General features: G+C 42.1%; 1 protein-coding gene across 1 annotated transcript in view; it reads right to left on the bottom strand.

Annotated features, from left to right (window-relative positions):
- Positions 1-4,516: 4,516 nt before the first annotated feature.
- The window catches only part of psmd12 (proteasome 26S subunit, non-ATPase 12), a 62,041-nt gene continuing 43,581 nt past the window's right edge, over positions 4,517-22,976 (bottom strand). Inside the window, exons 5-11 of the mRNA XM_070858242.1 lie at positions 15,700-15,804; positions 14,794-14,943; positions 14,253-14,387; positions 12,238-12,350; positions 8,623-8,797; positions 6,883-6,960; positions 4,517-5,467 (exon numbers count right to left, since the gene is read on the bottom strand). Coding sequence (XP_070714343.1) covers positions 5,258-5,467; positions 6,883-6,960; positions 8,623-8,797; positions 12,238-12,350; positions 14,253-14,387; positions 14,794-14,943; positions 15,700-15,804 — 966 coding nt within the window. The 3' untranslated portion in view covers positions 4,517-5,257. The remainder of the gene's footprint in view (positions 5,468-6,882; positions 6,961-8,622; positions 8,798-12,237; positions 12,351-14,252; positions 14,388-14,793; positions 14,944-15,699; positions 15,805-22,976) is intronic.

Below are 22,976 nucleotides of genomic sequence, written 5' to 3'. Positions count from 1 at the left end.
AGGAAATTAGGGGTGCATGCAATAAAGGTGTAGCAGTTATAATGGGTGACTTTAATATGCACATAGATTGGGCTAGCCAAACTGGAAGCAATACGGTGGAGGAGGATTTCCTGGAGTGCATAAGGGATGGTTTTCTAGACCAATATGTTGAGGAACCAACTAGGGGGGAGGCCATCTTAGACTGGGTGTTGTGTAATGAGAGAGGATTAATTAGCAATCTCATTGTGCGAGGCCCCTTGGGGAAGAGTGACCATAATATGGTGGAATTCTGCATTAGGATGGAGAATGAAACAGTAAATTCAGAGACCATGGTCCAGAACTTAAAGAAGGGTAACTTTGAAGGTATGAGGCGAGAATTGGCTAGGATAGATTGGCGAATGATACTTAGGGGGTTGACTGTGGATGGGCAATGGCAGACATTTAGAGACCGCATGGATGAAGTACAACAATTGTACATTCCTGTCTGGCGTAAAAATAAAAAGGGGAAGGTGGCTCAACCGTGGCTATCTAGGGAAATCAGGGATAGTATTAAAGCCAAGGAAGTGGCATACAAATTGGCCAGAAATAGCAGCGAACCTGGGGACTGGGAGAAATTTAGAACTCAGCAGAGGAGGACAAAGGGTTTGATTAGGACAGGGAAAATGGAGTACGAGAAGAAGCTTGCAGGGAACATTAAGGCGGATTGCAAAAGTTTCTATAGGTATGTAAAGAGAAAAAGGTTGGTGAAGACAAACGTAGGTCCCCTGCAGTCAGAATCAGGGGAAGTCATAACGGGGAACAAAGAAATGGCGGATCAATTGAACAAGTACTTTGGTTCGGTATTCACTAAGGAGGATACAAACAACCTTCCGGATATAAAAGGGGTCAGAGGGTCTAGTAAGGAAGAGGAACTGAGGGAAATCTTTATTAGTCGGGAAATTGTGTTGGGGAAATTGATGGGATTGAAGGCAGATAAATCCCCAGGGCCTGATGGCCTGCATCCTAGAGTACTTAAGGAGGTGGCCTTGGAAATAGCGGATGCATTGACAATCATTTTCCAACATTCCATTGACTCTGGATCAGTTCCTATGGAGTGGAGGGTAGCCAATGTAACCCCACTTTTTAAAAAAGGAGGGAGAGAGAAAACAGGGAATTATAGACCGGTCAGCCTGACCTCAGTAGTGGGTAAAATGATGGAATCAATTATTAAGGATGTCATAGCAGTGCATCTGGAAAATGGTGACATGATAGGTCCAAGTCAGCATGGATTTGTGAAAGGGAAATCATGCTTGACAAATCTTCTGGAATTTTTTGAGGATGTTTCCAGTAAAGTGGACAAAGGAGAACCAGTTGATGTGGTATATTTGGACTTTCAGAAGGCTTTCGACAAGGTCCCACACAAGAGATTAATGTGCAAAGTTAAAGCACATGGGATTGGGGGTAGTGTGCTGACGTGGATTGAGAACTGGTTGTCAGACAGGAAGCAAAGAGTAGGAGTAAACGGGTACTTTTCAGAATGGCAGGCAGTGACTAGTGGAGTGCCGCAAGGTTCTGTGCTGGGGCCCCAGCTGTTTACATTGTACATTAATGATTTAGACGAGGGGATTAAATGCAGTATCTCCAAATTTGCGGATGATACTAAGTTGGGTGGCAGTGTGAGCTGCGAGGAGGATGCTATTAGGCTGCAGAGTGACTTGGATAGGTTAGGTGAGTGGGCAAATGCATGGCAGATGAAGTATAATGTGGATAAATGTGAGGTTATCCACTTTGGTGGTAAAAACAGAGAGACAGACTATTATCTGAATGGTGACAGATTAGGAAAAGGGAAGGTGCAACGAGACCTGGGTGTCATGGTACATCAGTCATTGAAGGTTGGCATGCAGGTACAGCAGGCGGTTAAGAAAGCAAATGGCATGTTGGCCTTCATAGCGAGGGGATTTGAATACAGGGGCAGGGAGGTGTTGCTACAGTTGTACAGGGCCTTGGTGAGGCCACACCTGGAGTATTGTGTACAGTTTTGGTCTCCTAACTTGAGGAAGGACATTCTTGCTATTGAGGGAGTGCAGCGAAGGTTCACCAGACTGATTCCCGGGATGGCGGGACTGACCTATCAAGAAAGATTGGATCAATTGGGCTTGTATTCACTGGAGTTCAGAAGAATGAGAGGGGACCTCATAGAAACGTTTAAAATTCTGACGGGTTTAGACAGGTTAGATGCAGAAAGAATGTTCCCAATGTTGGGGAAGTCCAGAACCAGGGGTCACAGTCTGAGGATAAGGGGTAAGCCATTTAGGACCGAGATGAAGAGAAACTTCTTCACCCAGAGAGTGGTGAACCTGTGGAATTCTCTACCACAGAAAGTAGTTGAGGCCAATTCACTAAATATATTCAAAAGGGAGTTAGATGAAGTCCTTACTACTCGGGGGATCAAGGGTTATGGCGAGAAAGCAGGAAGGGGGTACTGAAGTTTCATGTTCAGCCATGAACTCATTGAATGGCGGTGCAGGCTAGAAGGGCTGAATGGCCTGCTCCTGCACCTATTTTCTATGTTTCTATGTTTCTATTTGTGCCGTCAAGTCATTTACTTTATTTCGAATGCTGCATGCGTTTAGGTAAAGTGTTTTAATACTAGCTTTTAAACCATGATTTTTAGTTTTGACCCCTCCTGCAGCCCCTTTATATTCATACATATTGTCCCTTCCTATCACCTTGTGGTTTACACTTACCCCAGTGCTACTCTGCTCTGTTGCCTCCTGCCTTTTGCATTCTTTGGGTAAGTATTTGAGAAGGGACCATATTAAAAGAGATAACAAGGGCAGGAAATACGAATTGATAATTCCAGTTGAAAATCTTGCCACCGCACAGGTTTGATGGGCCACATTGAACTATAGAAGAGGCAATTTCCCTGATTCACGGAGGAAGCTCCAATATTCTAGCTAATTCAGAACGGTCTTGGTTACTTTTAAAAGGTCTGTTTCAGAGAAAACGTATTGTTCTTGTATGCGTGTCCTGCTGTCATTGCCTTTTCAAAAATGAACAGTTGTGGCTTATTTTCCATAGAATCATTATTGGGCACATAAAATTTCATTCACAAAAAATAGCAGCGTTGTCACTTAGCTTATCCCCCACTTCAACCCCTCCCCGTTACATGCATTTCTCCAGATTGGAGATCTGCACCAAGGCCTCCTCCAACGCTTCCCCACAACTAAAAGAGTGGTTTGGAGTGACTGGCCCTTCAGTTTTCAGCCCCTTTGTGTAAAGTGTTCCAATGTAGCACTCATCCAACTCAAATAATTAACTGAAGAGGTTAAGGTATTAGGATATCACAAACTAGATTGCAGTGGTATTAGAACATTCAGGATGGCGGCCCATGGGTGGTACTAACCAGAAGTTTGCCAGATCTGATCACCGCACCCCCTCCCCCCGCCCATTGCAGAGAGTCGAGGACAGTACAAACTAGACACAATGTAGTGGACAGAGAGGGCTTGATGGGTCAAATTACATTTTCTTATTCCCCATTTTAGCACTCCCCATTACATATCCTCGGTTACTACTTCCTCTAATGGGTTTTTAAACGTCGTTGTACCTCAGAAACTTATAAATTAGATGCACAAGATATGCAATACTATATCCGATATATCACCACACTATGAAAAACACTTCCTATTGCTTAGAACTCCAACATGCTGTGTAGTAGACTGTGGGCATGCATTCAATTCTCCACATTGAGAGTTTCTCAGCTCAAGTATTGTGAATTGGAACTAAAGGCTCGGTCAAAGAGAGCGAGGAGAAAAAACTGGAAAGCCAGTTATCCTCCACCTCCGAGCAGCTCACAAAGAGTTACATCAGTAGAGGGATGTGCGCAAGTTTTTACCGATCCACTTGCCTGGGTGTGAATAAACCTCCAAAAGCAAAAGTACATAGAATGTACAGCACAGAAACAGGCCATTCGGCCTATTTGGTCCCTGCTGGTGTTTGTGCTCCACATGAGCCTCCTCTCGCCCCTTTTCTTCATTCCCCATCAGCTTATCCTTCCACGCCTTTCTCTCAGGTGTTTATCGAGCATCCCTTTAAATGTATCTATGCTATTCGCCTCAACCACTCCACGTGGTAGCGAGTTTCACATTCTAACCACTCTCTGGATAAAATGGAAAGTAAATTAAAAAAAAAAACTTTTAGATTTAGGATCTGAAAATAAGGGAGGCAAATGTAACAGTTGTGGGGATGAGACAAGATGTAAGTTACCGATAGCACATCTAAAAGCAACAACAAAAAGGGCGGTTCTGGCTGCAGTTGGTTACTTTAATTCTGCTACTCATGACTGGCAGTGCGGTTGCTATGGGACCATTTATTTAGTGTGTGATGAAAAGGAAGCAGCTGTTACAATCCCGTTTTAAAATCCTCTTTGTCACAACTTTAAGGAAATGCAACTGTTCTGTGAAATTTCTTCATGTTGAGTTGATTATTATGGACTGTACAATACAATCTCGATGTACAACAGATCCTCTTTACACAATTAAAAGAAAGAAAAATTGGATCGGTGTTCAAGCGAAATTTTATAGGTTTCTTTATGGGGGAACCATAAACAATGCAAGTTCGATCAGAAAGTATGCTGTATTACTTACAATCACGATAATGATAATGCCAATATAAATACTTAAAACAGAGGGGAAGGAATGGTGTTAAACAAATATGGCCAAACAGTTAAATCAGTGTTCTGTTAGCAATGGTTACACAACTTAAAACATCAAGTGCACTGGTCAAACAATGCTTCATCGTAGAAGGAAAGGGGGCAAAATACATGGAATTTTTCTCCACTTCAGTATTTTTCAGTTTTACATTCACTGCAGTGTAAATGGAATAGCATAATTAACATGTGGGAGAATACAGTAATTATTGGTAAGGAAATTTGTCTTTTTAAATTTGGTTTAATGAACAGATCTAAATAATACAAAACATCAGAAATTTTCAATTGAAAAAAGTCACCCTGGTGACAATATTTTGATGGTATAGTTCATTCCATTTACAGTACATATCACAAAATGCAAACACTCGCTTTATTCAAACTCCAGTTTAGACTACTTTTTAAAAAAAAGAGGAAATCAACCATGCTATCAAAGTTTATCCTTCGATATCTAACCATATGGAGACCATGTACCAAGACAATAAGATGCTTTTGGTTCAGCTTGAAAAGAAATATATATATTTTTTGCATGGTTATTAAGGATTATTTTAGATCTTAAAATGTCTTTTCAAAAGACACATCAACTCTCATCCTCTACTGGAGGTTGTGAATCATCTCCTCCTTAGCTATGAGGTGCGTGGTTTTGTTCACTAGTGCCATCAGAGAGTTCAGCTTGTGTGACCAGTCGTTGAGAATGTCATTGGGGTCCTTGGGTCTCTGGAAATTGATAATTCCCGCTAGCCTGTCTACTTTTGCGAAGATGGTCTTGTTTACCACCAGATTGGAAAGGAACTCCTCAGATTCCTGCAAAAAATATAAGCTTGGATTAAAACTGGAAAATAAGCAATATAAATTCAGCAAAAGGGAAAGCTGACTCTACTGGACTGTCAAATAATCCTAAATGCTACAAAGGAAAATATCTGTACATTTATTGATGTCCCAATTTCCTCTTATTGTGGTGATTTCTGCTTTACAACTAGTGTTACAAGGCTTGGAGCAGACATTTTTAAGTCCCCAGTGCAATGTCATCAAGTTTTAACTACAGTAGTTCTACAGTGCACTTGTGTCACTGCAATGGTACCTTCACAATATTCCCATTGGAGAAGTTTTACACAAACTGGCTGCTCCATGACTGCCTATAAACAGGAACACAAAAAACATAAAAGACCTGAAATGACCAACCATTACAGTGGCATTTTACACCTGACGACAATGTTAATGTTCCAATTTGTAGAAGCAGCTATTAAATGGGAACATACTAATGTGTGCTATGTGTGGCCTAAGAACTGATTCATTTAATTCTCCTTTCGAATTTCATGTGCTCTCCACCAAGACATTTCCACTGCCGTGGTGAGAGCTTCTTTTTGCTCAGCAGATCGGACACATTGACAAAGCACTGCTTTCATTTCAGAATCTGCTTCTAGCCAATGGCACGGTTCTTTTCATTTTGTAGTTTCTCTCCTGCGCTTCCACCATGTTCTCTCCATATCCTGATGTCCATCACCGTTTCTACTTCCTATCCTCGCCTTAATGTATTCAGTCTCATTGGTCTTCAATGCCAGATTGAAAAGACAGACCTATTGTTAAAGGTAACAAGCAGCAGAACGGCTTCATTTGCCATCAGGTCTGCACCAAATAATACATCTGTACCCTCATTCTAATAAATGTAAACGCAGCACCCACATCTCATCTGATAAGTCAGATGACTTTGCAGTGTTAATTTTCAAGAAAATAAACAGTGATGGCAGTTAACTTGTTTTCCTGGGTTACATGGTTTGCTGCCATTGCCTTTTTATTTAAAAAAAAGTAGCTGTTCTCTGTGCCTTATTCTATAAAGAATCATCAAGTTTCATTCATAAAAAATAGCAGTGTTGTCACCAGGCTTATTTAGTATAACAGTGCCCATATTTTGTAACGGGGAAAAATGCACTTAAGCCAATATGCTTCAATGTTGTGTGGTACGTCTCTTGCGCAATGCTCTTAATTCATCTCCTTAAAATTGCTCCCATCACTACCACCTGTAGTTCACGTTGTTACGCAGCTCAAAATACTCTCTCCGGAGACAACCCAAGTTTGGGAGGACAACATCTATAATTGTACAGCTGGGTGATTATCATGGTTGAAGTGACTGCAGTTTGAAAATTACACACACTTGCACCATTATGCTTTCTTGAAATCCTAGTGACAACACCTGAGATTACAGAAGGTTTGGTACTTACATCAATGGAAAGATCAAGAAGCTCTGCCATTCTCTTAATTGTGATCCGTGTGTAATATTTTGCCATTATTCGAATATTCTGAAATATCAACATTAAAATGTAAAGTTTTTGAAAAATTATAGCAGGACAATAAAAAAAAATTGTATTTTTAACAGGGCAAGATCCAGAGATTCTGATTTATCTTTCTCCTGGCTGTAATTATCTGTAGAATGGTTTATAGTTTAGCACTCAGTGCAATATGAACAAACCACAGCTTAAAATGTATGAGTAGACCAGTTCATCTCCCATGTTTCTCATTGTGTGTTACAGGCTATAGTGGTAAACGATACTGTGGATCTTAACACCGAGTGACTGCAGCACTACTCAGACACGTTTACATAGGGAATTCCAATTATAAATGATTTCAGAAGTACTTACAATCAAAAAGTGAGACCACAGAAAGTGGAGTTTGTAGACAAGAAATGCAAGCTTATACAGAACTTGTAGTATAGATTATTCTATTACCATCCTCCGGGAAGAGCAGCCACTTGGAATCTTGAGATATGGCTCATGCTTAGTCAACACCTGGCTCTTTATTCCAGCAAAAGGCTTGCTAGAATGTTTATTACAACCATTTTAACCTTCCCCATCACTTTTATTTTCCACTGGATCATGCTTGGGTACAGTTTGAGGAGTGCTATGTGCAAGCCTAAATATTGAGCACAGTTAGAAAGCTGTTGGGGGTCTGTGGGGGTGGGCGGGGAATGAGAGCGAGCGAAGAAATCAAGAAGAAATCTCCTCCTTACTGGATCATCATACCCACTTGTCACTTAGTGCCACTGAATAGAAGTTAGGGACAGGAACCATGCCTGTTTTGTCACCCCACCCCCTCTATCTAGCACTAAAACTGTAACCTGGAGTATTGTGTACAATTTTGGTCTCCTAACTTGAGGAAGGACATTCTTGCTATTGAGGGAGTGCAGCGAAGGTTCACTAGACTGATTCCCGGGATGGTGGGACTGACATATCAAGAAAGACTGGATCAACTGGGCTTGTATTCACTGGAGTTCAGAAGAATGAGAGGGGACCTCATAGAAACGTTTAAAATTCTGACGGGGTTAGACAGATTAGATGCAGGAAGAATGTTCCCAATGTTGGGGAAGTCCAGAACCAGGGGTCACAGTCTAAGGATAAGGGGTAAGCCATTTAGGACCGAGATGAGGAGGAACTTCTTCACCCAGAGAGTGGTGAACCTGTGGAATTCTCTGCCACGGAAAATGGTTGGGGCCAATTCACTAAATATATTCAAAAGGGAGTTAGATGAAGTCCTTACTACTCGGGGGATCAAGGGGTATGGCGAGAAAGCAGGAAGGGGGTACTGAAGTTTCATGTTCAGCCATGAACTCATTGAATGGCGGTGCAGCTAGAAGGGCTGAATGGCCTACTCCTGCACCTATTTTCTATGTTTCTATGTTAACTGCAGCACCCTCACTGCTGCCTCTGCCGAGATCAGGTAACTCAATACAGGGTTCAAACAAGATCATCCATCATTCTTTATGGATTTGTACCACACCAGGCACATTACTTACTAACTGAGCCACCAGAAACACCATGATGAAGCAACAATTTAAAAGGCACTCAATGGCAGAGAAAAATAAAAAGTAATTGATAAATAAATTCTATTCACTGACACTTGGTGATAAAGCTATAGAAATATAACAGGATTCAGACATTAACGTCTAAAAATTACAGCACACGTACATGCTCCACTACCCGATTTTTAAGATCTTTCCATCTCTTATTTCCCTCTTCTGTGCTGGAAAATACATCTGTGCAAACATTTTCAGGCAATTCTTCCCTCAATTCCTTGCCATAATCGTCCTCCAGTGAGCTCCAACGCATTAGTTCCATTGTGGTAAAGAGCTTCAGCAGGTCCCTGCAAAACAGAAACACAATGTTGCTCTTAGACTAAAACACAGCAGTTTAACAGTACACAATCAAATCCCTGACAATCTCAGTGTCAATCATCAATTCTATAATCTAGAAGTCCTAACTTTGCTCCTTATAGACAGTAATTCATTGCATGTTCCTTACAGTTGGTATATTCAGTGCATATGAATCTCTGGTTTCACACTGCATCTTTACTCCAACGCACCTGATGGTATTAAAGAAGATTGTACTGGATTTGAAGTATTCCATATTGATATTTGCCATTCTGGTAATCAGATGAATATTCTGACCTGAAGGCTGGTGCAATTCAGAAACCCCTTACTGTCCAAAAAAGGAACAGAACAAATTAACCTTTTCCAAACCAAGCAATTATAACTCAAAGGTTGCTTACTCTCGTTAAAACCGGTGAAAAATATTAATAACTGGTTAGAATCACCCCATAGAAAGAGTAGATTGTAGCACAAGATGGGGCTTACACCTCCAAGCAAAACCATTTGGCCACTGTTGTATAAAACAGATATGAGCACAAGAACAGAGCAGGAGTAGGCCATATGGCCCTTCGAGCCTGCTCCACCATTCAATATCATGGCTAATCTTCCACCTCAACTCCACTTTCCCGCCCTATCCCCATATCCCTCCAGAGTCCAAAAATCTATCGCTCTCAGCCTTGAATATACTCAACGACTCAGCATCCACAGCCCTTCGTTCCAAAGATTCACAACCCTCAGAAGAAAGTCCTCCTCATCTCAGTCTTACATGGTTCCACCAAACCTTATTAAAAAAAAACTAAAAAATAAACTTGCATTTATATAGTGCAATGTGTGTGTGTCATATTATATATGTGTGTGCATATGTATCAAATATAAATATATTACACTTACTTCAATTGGTTACTATTAAGTAAATAATACTTAAAGTAATACTTTAAAAATGTTAAACCTAGTTAAGCCGTTTTTAAAAAAAAAACATAAATCTCTTCACTTCTTTCTCCCCAATTTTCTGTACTTCCCTCACTATGCCACAGCTTTCCTTCTCCATCCCAGACCATGGGGCCACTGCACTTTTCTCCAGGAGATGTTCATGTCAATTATTTTGCAACTGCATTGGCTGCTGGGCTGAGTTTACAAACTCAAACTCATTACAATTAGGAATCACAGGAGCGAGATCCTGTCAATATTCAGTCACAGCAATGCACCAATCCTCCACCCTGCTCCCTATGCATATGTATTTTTTTTTAAATGCACATGACCCCAATACTGTTATCTCTCAATATGATGCTTGCAACAGCAAGCATGAAAGACTAAAATATATCTTCTGGCACTGCAATAAAGCATTTCCCTCCAGTTACATTCAATTTAAACGCAAGTGAATTCTTATTCTTCCAGAAGCATAAAACAAGCAAATAAATTGCTGAGCCAAGTGAAAAAATACTGCACTTATTATTTAACAATATCCTTTTATATATATGTACCCTCAATATTACACTTTAAAACATACTGCTGTTTTTTAATAATGTAATCTCTCACCAATATTCTCCCCATTTACACAGGAGATATGACACGGAAACATGCCGGCGTTTATGCTCCACTCGAGCCTCCTCCCTTCTTTCCTCAATTAAATCTCATCAGCATAACCCTCCATTCCCTTCTCCCTCATATGCTTGTCTAGCCTCCCCTTAAATGCATTGATACTATTCGCTTCAACCACTCCCTGTGGTCGCAAGTTCCACATTCTCACCACTCTTAGATTTCTTGGTGACTATCTTATACTGATGGCCTCTAGTTTTGCTCTTCCCCACAAGTGGCAACATTTTCTCTGTATGCACTCTATCAAAACCTTTCATCATTTTAAAGACTTCTATTAGGGCAGCCCTTCAGCCTTCATTTTTCAAGAGAAGGGTGTTGAAGGTGTTATTTTCTTGCTGGTGTATAGTTACACAAGAAACAATTAGCCATCTGTACCCTGCTCAAGTGGCCATTATTCACATGCAAGTCTCGACAGTGAACATTGGCAAGCTGTTCAGCAGCACTGAACAGTGCAAAGGTTGCTGGATAGTGATCAGAGGCAGAAACCATTGTTGATTTTCGCCTTCCTAATCCAAGGGTGCTAAAGCCAATTGCGGTGGCCCAACCACCATCCCAGCTGAGACCAACTTAGCACAGATCAGGGAATAAACAACTTCTTTTGTATGGTAGTAGCAAAGCAAATCAAATGTCAATATCTGTCAGATCTCCAGGCCAAAGATTGCGGTGTAACAGCGTGGATAACTTATAGGCTGCCTGTGAATTTCCTCTGAGGGCAGTGCGCAATGATGTGCTCCAGGGTCTGATTAGGAGCTCCACAGTCACATGATGGGGATGCTTTAATCGTCCATCTATGGAGAAAGTGGCAGCATCTACCATGACCGGTTCTGAGGCGGCTGCTGGTTGTCTACGGTTTGCGAGGAAGGTTTGATCCTTCAGGTTGTACTGTGGAGTCCTCGGTAAAGAATCCATTCCGTATGTCACAGTTCTTCCAAGCATTTTGCCAGCGGTCATCAAGGCTGAGGGGAGATCACTGAAGGGCTTCGGCGACGGTCCAAAATGGCCTTCTAGATTTGAGACAGGCAGGTGGTAGGTTGTTCAAGTCGGCCTGGATTAGCACGACTTTGCTTGTGTAGCGATTGCATTCTCTGGAGACTGAATATTTGTGGCGTAAGTGTGGTGGTGCAATGTTTGCAAGCATGGGCAGCCAAGGTGTTGTGTCGATAAAAGCACACCGGTGATAATTCTTATAGTAGAATTCAGCAGGACATGAACAGATTTGACATACAGACTTGATAGCCATGCCGGAGAGCAGCTCTGCGCTGTAGAGTACACTGGGAATAAACTCACTTGCAGCCTTGACTCAGTTGTAGCAGTCACACCTTAATCAAAAGGTCGTGGGCTCAAGCCAAACGGCACGATGTGAGCACATGAACTGGGCTGGCACTTCAATGCAGTATTGAGAGAGAGTGTTGCATTGTCGGATGCGCTGTCTTTCGGATGAGATATTAAGACCAAGGTGTCAGGTGGATGTAGACGATCCCATAGAGCTATTCAAAGAGCAGTTCACCTGGTGTCCAAGCCAACATTTATCACCCTACCATCACCAAAAGCCAGGTTAATTGGTAATTTATCCAGTTGCTGTTTGAGGGACCGAGTTGTGCGCAATTTGACTGTTGTATTTCTTTATATATCAGTGGCTGTATTTCCTCAGTAATTCATTGGCTGTGAGCGTTTTGGGTCACCCATATCATGTGAAAGGCAAGTTCTTTCTTTCACTGAGCCACTGGGACAGTTCTTTTTTGAAACTCTCAAATTCTAAAAACAACTGTTAGGAAAAGCTGAAAGTGTTGACAAGTCAATCAAAAGGTTTATTTTGTTTTCCTCTTAAACTTTACCTTACCTGTACTTCTGAATCTCTTCAAGCTTTTTGTCAAGACTGATTCTGTGGACTAGATCAGATTGCTCATTGTCATAAGGGGCCAGGATCACATAGAGAACAACACTCTTCAGAGCCTGAATGTTAAATATAAAAAGATAATTAAAAACTTAGGCAATTTAGAAAGATATACACAGACTACAAAACCTGGGAGTAGCAGTACTGTTCTGGTCTCTTGAAAAGATATAGCAATTGCTAACTGTGCGATTGTGAAATACTGAATGCTCAAAATGATTAAATGTGGGCACATTTTCATCATATACACTTCACATACCAAACTGCTCTGCAGATTGCTTCAAAGAACACAAGGAATAAACAGCTGCTCTCTTCTACAGAAATGCATCGTTTCCACCACATAAACTCGACCCCCTCCCCTTTTTATTTTTTAGTAGTCCGAGAAATCAAGCAACACCCTGGACAAATCCCCAAGGAAATGCCCAATATTATTTGAGTGAGACATTATTTGAATTCTTCAGAGGTTAATTCATTTCAAGATATTTATTTTATTAAACATGCTGAATTACTCTACAACAGGCAATACTAATAAATACATTCGACTTGATGAAAGCCAATACCAAATCATTTGTTTCCCCAATCAGTTTACTTCCCAAATGATCTATTTAATTTAGCCCAATTAACATAATACAGCAAATAAACAGAAGCAGGTCGGGGGCAGTGTTTACCTCTGCAGGTAACGTGCAAACTACATCTGCAAAATTTATTATAATTGTGGGTCTTTGTCTCTCTCTCCCCTCCACTCCTCAGAATCTGTTCCACTTGCCAGCTTTTGCAGAACTGCAATATGGTGTGGAGTTAGGGATTTGGTTTAAATGCTCATTGCGTTGTAAATAGAAAGGCAATTTTTTTAATACCAACATTTTAAAGCATACATATCTAAATACATGAACAATTAGGTAAATACTCCTTTTCAACTATATATTATATATTGTATATTATTTGTTAATGTTCCTGCCTCGGGTTCAGTCCTTTTTAATATATTTAAAGCTGACTTGTCCTCTTGCCTAATTTTCCCTTTCTAAAAAATATACATTAAGTTTTCCCTGACATGGTATTTAAAACTGCAGTTAATTATCATAGGGAGCTCCCTTTTTATTTTTCCCCTTCCTCATGCGATGTTACTTCTCTATGGATTACAGGCTGGTGCACGAGAACAAAGACAACCCAGGACTTAAAGATTCTTTCTTCTGACACCCAGATTGACCTGTATTTTTCTATCTTTATTCCTTTCCGTGGATTTAATCTTTTTTTGCACACTGCTTCTAGGTTTGCTTTTTGCCATTTATCTTCATCTTCTGCTGGCCTTGATTCTTTTTAATGCCTTAACCATCTGGAATGGCAAGGCACACTATCGCTCTGTAATTGGACGACCTTGAGCTTTTAAAAAAGTAAACTACAAACTTATACTGTATCATGTGAACAATGCATTCTGCTTTTTCATTTCAGTACAAGGTCTCTGAACAGAGGGACTACTGGGCATGTTAGAACAATGCAGGATGCTTTCAGAATTTGACAGTGTTAAAATGTTCAGGGACAGTGAGGAAAATGGGATCGATTTCTGTCTCAGATGTTGCCATTGATTTGCATTAATATGCCAGAGCCTCTAATTAGCTGCATGAATATCTTCTAGTTTGGATGAAACTGGGAAGGAGGAAACATAAGTATTCTTATTATAACCCCGCAGCTTTTGGCCTCAGAGCAATTGTCATAATCTGTAAAAGAGTATCCATGATATAATTCTATTGCTCATCAGAACAGGCAAGAACAAAGTTTTTTCAAAACATCTCTCAGGTGGTTCAGTGAACAGGTAACCTTTAGTCTTTAAGAGTTACGAGTCATAAGATCATGAATCATCCATGGACCAAGAAACAGTGCAAGAGCAAGAAATAATGGAAATCCAGCAGCTTCAAAGCTAACACATCAATTACAGCACTCCTACACAATCAATACCGGCTCTTTACCTGTTGCCATTTTGTGCTCTCAGTCTCAATACAGGGTGTATCGTAGATGGCACGATAGTGTTTGCAGATTGATAGATAGGATCCCTCATGCTGATCAACTTGAATCATTAGGTTATAGTATTTTAACTTCAGCTCCTGTAAAAGATGCCAAACAGCATCAAATTATTGGAGATACAGTCAGGTAAAAATGGTCTTGCGAGAGATGTAGGGATAATCATATGTAAAGCAGTTGCTTTTAGTATTAGTCAGATGGAGACTAAGCTTAAAAATGAATATCAAAGATTTTAACACAAGAAAATGCAGCACAATAAAAAGGTCACTCAGCCCATCAAACCCAGACAGTACAACTATGGAAATTCGTGAGAAATAGCTCAGATCTTACAAATCCATGGTAGTCTGGCAAAGCACCAAGATACTCCATCACTGCATGATCAATTTGTAAAAAGAAACAATTCCTGCTCTTTTTTTATAGCTGGCAAATACTCGAGTCTGCATGATGTCATCAGTGAATGAAAATAATTTGAAATTGCACATCCTTTACCTCAGTATTTTCCCCCTGGAAGAATTTTGTGTTTATTTTTTTGCTGATGATTTGGGTTCGAATATAGTCCTTTACAGCCAAGCAAAGTCTCATTTGTTCCAAAATAAACTCAACCTTCTCTTTCTTCTCCATTGACCCGTAAGTTTCAACCTGTTGGTTTAAGAGAATGATTTTTTAAAAAGAGTGTAATAAACATATTAAAGTAGCTGAATTGCTCTACGAACATCCATTAAGTAAATTTCACCTGTTGTGAATAAGTAAAACTTTTGAATTGAAGACCTGATTAGACTGACCTTTAAAGAAAATTAAGCCATACTTCAATTATAGATTTTAACACAGATCAGGGGAAATATTTATTGTAACCATAACAAGCCAATGGAGTTATCAAGCATCAAAACTCCAGTATTTCTTCAGTTTATTTAATAAATCTAATAAGTACAAGCAATGACTCCTGGAGAGCAAGGGGGGCGCCAAGAGAAAAATAATCTTTTCATTTTGCAACTGTATACATTGAATGAATGCTAGAGAAGGTGGCAAATAGTCGACTCATCTAGTGCTTTATTTTGCACATATTACGCTTATTAATCTCTGTACTTTCACACTGTCAATCCAAAAAGTGTACATTTCTTTGTGACAAGGAAAAATAGAAGAAAAAAATAATAACTTTTTATCTCCATGGTCTCATGGTCTTTAAGTTGTAAAACATGGTCCAAACACCCTGATAGTGCAAAAAAAGTCTGGACTGAAAAGGAATTTTCAATACTTCCATTGTTTGCAACTTGAGGATTTCAAAGACCTGCTTTGTTAAACAAAAATTCTCAATAGATCACAATTATTTTTGGAGAACCTTATTCATCATTAAAGCAAACATCTTTTATGAGTCTAGATATTATTATTGACATTCACCTGAAGTTCTTGCAAAATGGATGCAGCTTCTTTCAGATCCCCAGCTTCCTCCTTTATCATTGCCAAGTGCTTGGTTAAGCGAGCACGCTCTATTTCCACATAAATCTGAAAAAAATAATTGACGACGACTTCAGACAAACTATTTATTTTATTGCACTATTCAGGTTTCAATTCACAATCTACTGTCCTTGGACATTTAAATCTCTTAAAAATGTAACGATAGAATCAAGAAGGTCGCAAATATGATTTGTGGGAACCTAATGTGGACCTGATTTAAAAAAGTTACACATAATCTGAGTAGCAACATTGTTCCAATTGATCATAAACACACTTGGTAAAAATAACCACATCATTTCCTTCTCTGTTGGCTCCATGTGTGATAGAGCACTGAGCCACACAAACTAGGAGAAATCCACAATCAACCACAACAACTGCATTTATATATAGCCTCTTTAATGCAGTAAAACATCCCAAGGTGCTTTACAGGAGCGTTATCAAACAAAATCTGAAACCGAGCCACTTAAGGGGCAGAGTCGAAGAGGTAGGTTTTAAGGAGCATCTTAAAGGAAGAACGAGAGGTAGAGAGGCGGAGGGGTTTAGGGAGGGAATCCTAGAGCTTAGGGCCTCAGCAGCTGAAGGTACGGTCACCAATGGTGGAGCGATTAAAATCGGGGGTGTTCAAGAGGCCAGAATTGGTGGAGCGCAGATATCTTGGGGGTTGCAGGGCTGGAGGAGATTAGAGACAGGGAGGGGTGAGGCCATGGGGGGGGGGATTTGAAAACAAGGATGAGAATTTTAAAAATTGAGGCATTGCTTAACCAGGAGCCAATGAGGACAATGAACACAGGAGAAATGGGTGAACAGGACTTGGTGTGACTTAGGACATGGGCAGCCGAGTTTTGGATGACCTCCTGTTTAGAGGGTAGAATTAGGGAAGTTGGCCAGGAGTATGTTGGAATAGTCAAGTCTAGAGATAACAAAAGCATGGATGAGGGTTTCAACAGCAGATAAGCTGATGCAAGGGCGGAGTCGGGCGATGTTAGAAGTGGAAATAGGCGGCCTTAGTGATGGCGCGGATATGTGATAGGAAGCTCAACCTGGAGTCAAATAGAACACCAAGGTTGCGAACGGTCTGGTTCATCTCAGACAGTTGCCAATGAAAGGGATGGAGGCAGTCCGGAGTTTGTGGTGGGGACTGAAGACAATGACATGGTCTTCACAATATTAGGTTGGATGAAATTTCTGTTCATCTAGCACTGGATGTCGGACAAGCACTCTGACAATTTAGAGACAGTGGAGGTGAGGTAGAGTTTGGTATTGTCAGTGTACATGTGGAAACGAACGCTGTGTTTTTGGATGTTGTCGCCGAGGGGCAGCATGTGGGAGAAATAGGGAGGGGCCGTGGATAGATCCTGAGGACACCAGAGGTAACTGTGCAGGAGAAGAAAGAGATGCCAATGCAGGTGAGTCTCTGGTTACAACTGGATAGATAATAATGGAACCTGGCGACAGCAGTCCCATCCCAATCTATGCTCTCCATTGATACAATCATAGAGATATGGGCCCCAAGTTTCATCCCGCGGCGAAAACGGCGCACCTCCGAGCTGGGCGCCTGTTTTTGATGCCGAAAACTGCGCTTAAAAGTCCAATATTCTGGAGCTCCTTGGAGCTCGATGTCTGCGGCGCGCTCTTCGCAGCAGGGGGCGGAGCCTAACACTCGCACCGATTTTCTAAGTAGCGAGGCGGGTACAATTTAAATTAGCCTTCGTGGTGCCGGCAACCCTGCGCGTGCGCGTTGGAGCGTGTGCGCATGTGCAGTCTCACACAAACATTGGCACTCGGCCATTTTTAAAAGGACTGCAGAAAAAGAAGATTTGTTTCTTGGACCCCTGCAAAGGCTTGTAATTTAATTTTTTTAAATATTTCTGTGTGTGAGGGAGTGCTTTTAGCAGCACTGCTGAATAAATCACCTGCTGAAATCAGTGAGTTCAGCTTTTCACTGCTAAACTTGCAGAACCGGTGTTGCATTGGTGCATGCAAATTAAGGACTGTGTGTTTGGAGAAATAAGACTGCCAATTCAACTTTGCAAATTTAAATATAAAACTGTCGATGTGGCTGTCTCTCCCTGTCCAAATGGCCTCAGTCCCCCTCACAGCTCGAAGGCTGCTGCTGTATCTTCGGCTGCCGTCGAGCCACTGACGCCGCCCCTAAAGCGTGGCCGAATGGCCTCAAGCACCATAAAGAGCTGCATGTGTCAGGTGTTGATTCTTCGGCTGCCGGCCAGCCACTGACACCGCTGATATCTCATGGCCGAATGGCCTCGGGTCCGTCTGGTGTTGCTTCTTCGCGGCCAGCCACGAAGAGAATGAAGGCCTGCCTCAAGCACCGCAGCTCAGCTCGAAGCTTGCTGCCGCTGCCGTCGAGACACTGATGCCATACCCCTGCCTGTCTCCAACATGAAAGGCCTGCCTGAAGCACAGCAGCTCGAAGGCTGATGCTATTTCACACAGGTAGGAACATGGTTTATTTAATCTTTTCTTTGCTTATAAATTTTTATTCAGGTTGGATTTATTTGTATAATATTTGTATAAGTATAACTAAGGATTGATTGTAAATTTAATGACTTCCCTTCCCCTCCCTCCCCACCTCGTTCCCTACGCCTAATTTGTAACCTACGCCTGATTTTCTAAAGTGTAGACAAGGTTTTTTCGAGCGTACAAAAATCTTCACTTACTCTATTCTAAGTTAGTTTGGAGTAAGTTTTCACTGACGAAACTTTGAAAACAGGCGTAAGTGGCCGGACACGCCCCCTTTTGAAAGAAAAATTCTATTCCAAAGTGAAACTATTCTAACTGACTAGAACTGGAGCAAACTAAATGTCGAGAATTCCGATTTCTAAGATACTCCGTTCTACACCAGTTGCTCCTAAAAATCAGGAGCAAATCATGTCGAAACTTGGGGCCATGATAACTAGCCCTTGCATATTTGGGCCAGGTAAAAAAGACTTGCATTTATATAGCACCTTTCATGACCACCAGACATCCTAGAGTGCTTTACAGCTAATTAAGTACTTTTTGAAGTCACTGTTGTAATGTAGGAAGTGCTTCGATGCTGGGGATGTTAGCCTGATCGAGGACGCTAACACAGAAACACAGAAAATAGGTGCAGGAGTAGGCCATTCGGCCCTTCGAGCCTGCACCACCATTCAATAAGATCATGGCTGATCATGCCCTCAGTACCCCTTTTCCTGCTTTCCCTCCATACCACTTGATCCCCCAAGTCATAAGGGCCATATGCAACTCCCTCTTGAATATATCCAATGAACTGGCATCAACAATTCTCTGCAGCAGGGAATTCCACAGGTTAACAACTCTGAGTGAAGAAGTTTCTCCTCATCTCAGTCCTAAGTGGTCTACCCCTTATCCTAAGACTGTGTCCCCTGGTTCTGGACTTCCACAACATCGGGAACATTCTTCCCGCATTTAACATGTCCCATCCCGCCAGAATCTTATGTTTCTATGCGATCCCCGCCCATCCTTCTAAACTCCAGTGTAGAAAGGCCCAGTTGATCCAGTCTCTCCTCATATGTCAGTCCAGCTATCCCGGGAATCAGTCTGGTGAACCTTCGCTGCACACCCTCAATAGCAAGAACGTCCTTCCTCAGGTTAGGAGACCATAACTGAACACAATATTCCAGGTGAGGCCTCACCAAGGCCCTGTACAACTGCAGTAAGACCTCCCTGCTCCTATATTCAAATCCCCTAGCTATGAAGGCCAACATACCATTTGCCTTCTTTACCACCTGCTATACCTGCATGCCAACTTTCAATGACTGATGAACCATGAGACCCAGGTCTCATTGCACCTCCCCTTTTCCTAATCTACCGCCATTCAGATAAACATAGAAGCATAGAAAATAGGTGCAGGAGTAGGCCATTCGGCCCTTCGAGCCTGCACCGCCATTCAATGAGTTCATGGCTGAACATACAACTTCAGTACCCCATTCCTGCTTTCTCGCCATACCCCTTGATCCCCCTAGTAGTAAGGACTACATCTAACTCCTTTTTGAATATATTATGTGAACTGGCCTCAACAACTTTCTGTGGTAGAGTATTCCACAGGTTCATCACTCTCTGGGTGAAGAAGTTTCTCCTCATCTCGGTCCTAAATGGCTTACCCCTTATCCTTAGACTGTGACCCCTGGTTCTGGACTTCCCCAACATTGGGAACATTTTTCCTGCATCTAACCTGTCTAAACCCGTCAGAATTTTATATGTTTCTATGAGATCCCCTCTCATTCTTCTGAACTCCAGTGAATACAAGCCCAGTTGATCCAGTCTTTCTTGATAGGTCAGTCCTGTAGGGGAGGACAAAAACCCCCTCATTTTACCCAGAAGGAAAAGGGCTGTGGGATCGGTCTGTGCTGTGAATTGAAACCGAGACAGTTTGACCTTGGCAGAACAGTGATTGGACGGGGGAGGACAGCGGAGGGCCAATGGTGGGACAGAATCAGCCCGCAGCATGGGGCTTTCAAGCCAATGGGAGAGCACTCGCTCGAAAACTGTCGGACTGACTCATCGCCATTATCGGGCTATTGTCTTCCCCATGTTTACACTATGGAAGGAAATTATGCAGACCTTCAGAAAACTATGGAACCCAAAACAAACCAAGGGCCTACACAATGGCTACAGGAGGCCAACCCAATCAACCTCTACTCAAACCTTGAGTAGGTTAGAGAAAACTGAATTGGAGGGACATTATGCAGACCTTCAGAAAACTAGGGAACCCAAACAACCCAAGGGCTTACACAATGGCTACAGGAGGCCAACGCAATCAACACCCACTCAAATCTTGAGTAGGTTATCAGTGGAAAAAAAACCCGCAATAATCTAAAACTGCTGCATTTTTCAAAATCACAAAGCCCACCAATGGGAAGGATCGATTTCAGCAGGAGAGGTGGACTGGATAATCTGGCTATAAAAAGGGGTTTCTGACGCATTGTGTGTGGTTCCCTGCTCTCGTGATCCAACAACCAGCAAGCCTCTCGACACTGAAGGAAAACCAGTGTCCGAAGACACCGAAGATAGAAGAAACAAACCACTAGACTGCAGAAGGCACAGTAGTGAGTATAACCTCTGGTCCCTGGAACTCCCAACTCAGTTAGGCCAGGAAAGGTGGGAGGTTGGGCATTGTACTGCTAAACTTGTGTAAAGATTTTCGTTGTGTCCGTTTAGGGGGATTGTTTTGTTGGTGTATTGCTGTTTGTTGAGATACACCTTGTCAAATAAATTGGAAGCCTAAGTTCCTCTTGGAAACACCTTGTCTCAGTTCTATTGTATTACATCTCCTGATCGTGAGTCTTATGTCAGAAAAGTGTAAGGGAAGCTAGGAGCGCCTCGAAAATGCTCAACTGTGTGTTACAGGCTAGGGAAGAAGGGGTTAGGAGTGTTTGACACTCTCGGGTGCCTCACAGGCTAAGCATAAGCTGTGGGGACGCACGAGTCTCAAAAACCCCCTTCATAAGCTGTGGACACAGTCTCACCAGGGGTGCTCTTGCAGCACTCAGGGTACCTCACAGGCCAGGCATAAACTGAGGGCAGAAGCCCAGAGAGAGACACCCAAGGCACAACACTCCCAGAGAACCCCTTACAGTCCCGCCATCCCAGGAATCAGTCTGGTGAACCTTCGCTGCACTCCCTCAATAGCAAGAATGTCCTTCCTCAAGTTAGACGACCAAAACTGTACACAATACTCCAGGTGTGGCCTCACCAAGGTCCTGTACAACTGTAGTAACACCTCCCTGCCCCTGTACTCAAATCCCCTCGCTATGAAGGCCAACATGCCATTTGCTTTCTTAACCACCAGCTGTACCTGCATGCCAACCTTCAATGACTGATGTACCATGACACCCAGGTCTCGTTGCACCTCCCCTTTTCCTAATCTGTCACCATTCAGATAATAGTCTGTCTCTCTGTTTTTACCACCAAAGTGGATAACCTCACATTTATCCACATTATACTTCATCTGCCATGCATTTGCCCACTCAACTAACCTATCCAAGTCACTCTGCAGCCTCATAGCATCCTCCTCGCAGCTCACACTGCCATCCAACTTAGTGTCTTCCGCAAATTTGGAGATACTACATTTAATCCCCTCGTCTAAATCATTAATGTACAATGTAAACAGCTGGGGCCCCAGCACAGAACCTTGCGGTACTCCACTAGTCACTGCCTGCCATTCTGAAAAGTACTCATTTACTCCTACTCTTTGCTTCCTGTCTGCCAACCAGTTCTCAATCCACGTCAGCACACTACCCCCAATCCCATGTGCTTTAACTTTGCACATTAATCTCTTGTGTGGGACCGTGTCGAAAGCCTTCTGAAAGTCCAAATACACATCAACTGGTTCCCCCTTGTCCACTTTGCTGTAAACATCCTCAAAAAATTCCAGAAGATTTGTCAAGCATGATTTCCCTTTCACAAATCCATGCTGACTTGGACCTATCATGTCACCTCTTTCCAAATACGCTGTTATGACATCCTTAATAACTGATTCCGTTGGTGAGTCTATCCTCCCAGGGGATTCCTTCAACGACTGTCTGTCCCACCAGAGACTGTAATTTCTGTATTAGGTGACTGAACAGTCCAAGAACTCACTTTTAGAGTGGAAGCAAGTCTTCCTCGATTTCGAGAGACTGCCCATGATGGTAAGAAACGCAGCAGCAATTTGCACACAGCAAGTTTCCACAAACAGCAATACGATGACCACCAGATAATCGGTTTTGATGTTGATTGAGGGATAAATATTGGCCAGGATACCGGTGATAACTCCCCTGCTCTTCTTCAAAATAGTGTCATGGGATCTTTTACATCCATCTGAGAGAGCAGACTGGGCCTCGGCTTAACATCTCATCCAAAATATTGCACCTCCGACAGTGCAGCACTCGCTCAGCATTGCACTGGACTGTCAGCCTAGATTTTCATGCTCAAGTCTCTGGACTTGAACCCACAAACCTCTGACTCAAAAGGCAAGAGCGCTATCCCACTTAGCCACAGCTGACACTCTAAATGCAAGTTCTTTCTTTGTAATTGACATTATTCCTCATCGATAATTACTGGTGAATCGTGCATTTTTGGTTCCACAGACACTTACACAAAGTTCCCTATAAGGTGTGTGGCAGCGCAACCCGGAACCAGCTTTTTCAATGTAAAGTTTTGGGCATGTGTGAAACTGAATGGGCTGAGGGATCATTGCACTTGCAGCCCTCTTATAACAA

The sequence above is a fragment of the Pristiophorus japonicus genome, chromosome 16 (assembly GCF_044704955.1).
Source record: "Pristiophorus japonicus isolate sPriJap1 chromosome 16, sPriJap1.hap1, whole genome shotgun sequence".
Classification (NCBI taxonomy): Eukaryota; Metazoa; Chordata; class Chondrichthyes; family Pristiophoridae; genus Pristiophorus; species Pristiophorus japonicus.
The sequence above is the reverse complement of the archived record's forward strand: the minus strand, read 5'-3'. Positions and strand labels throughout refer to the sequence as shown.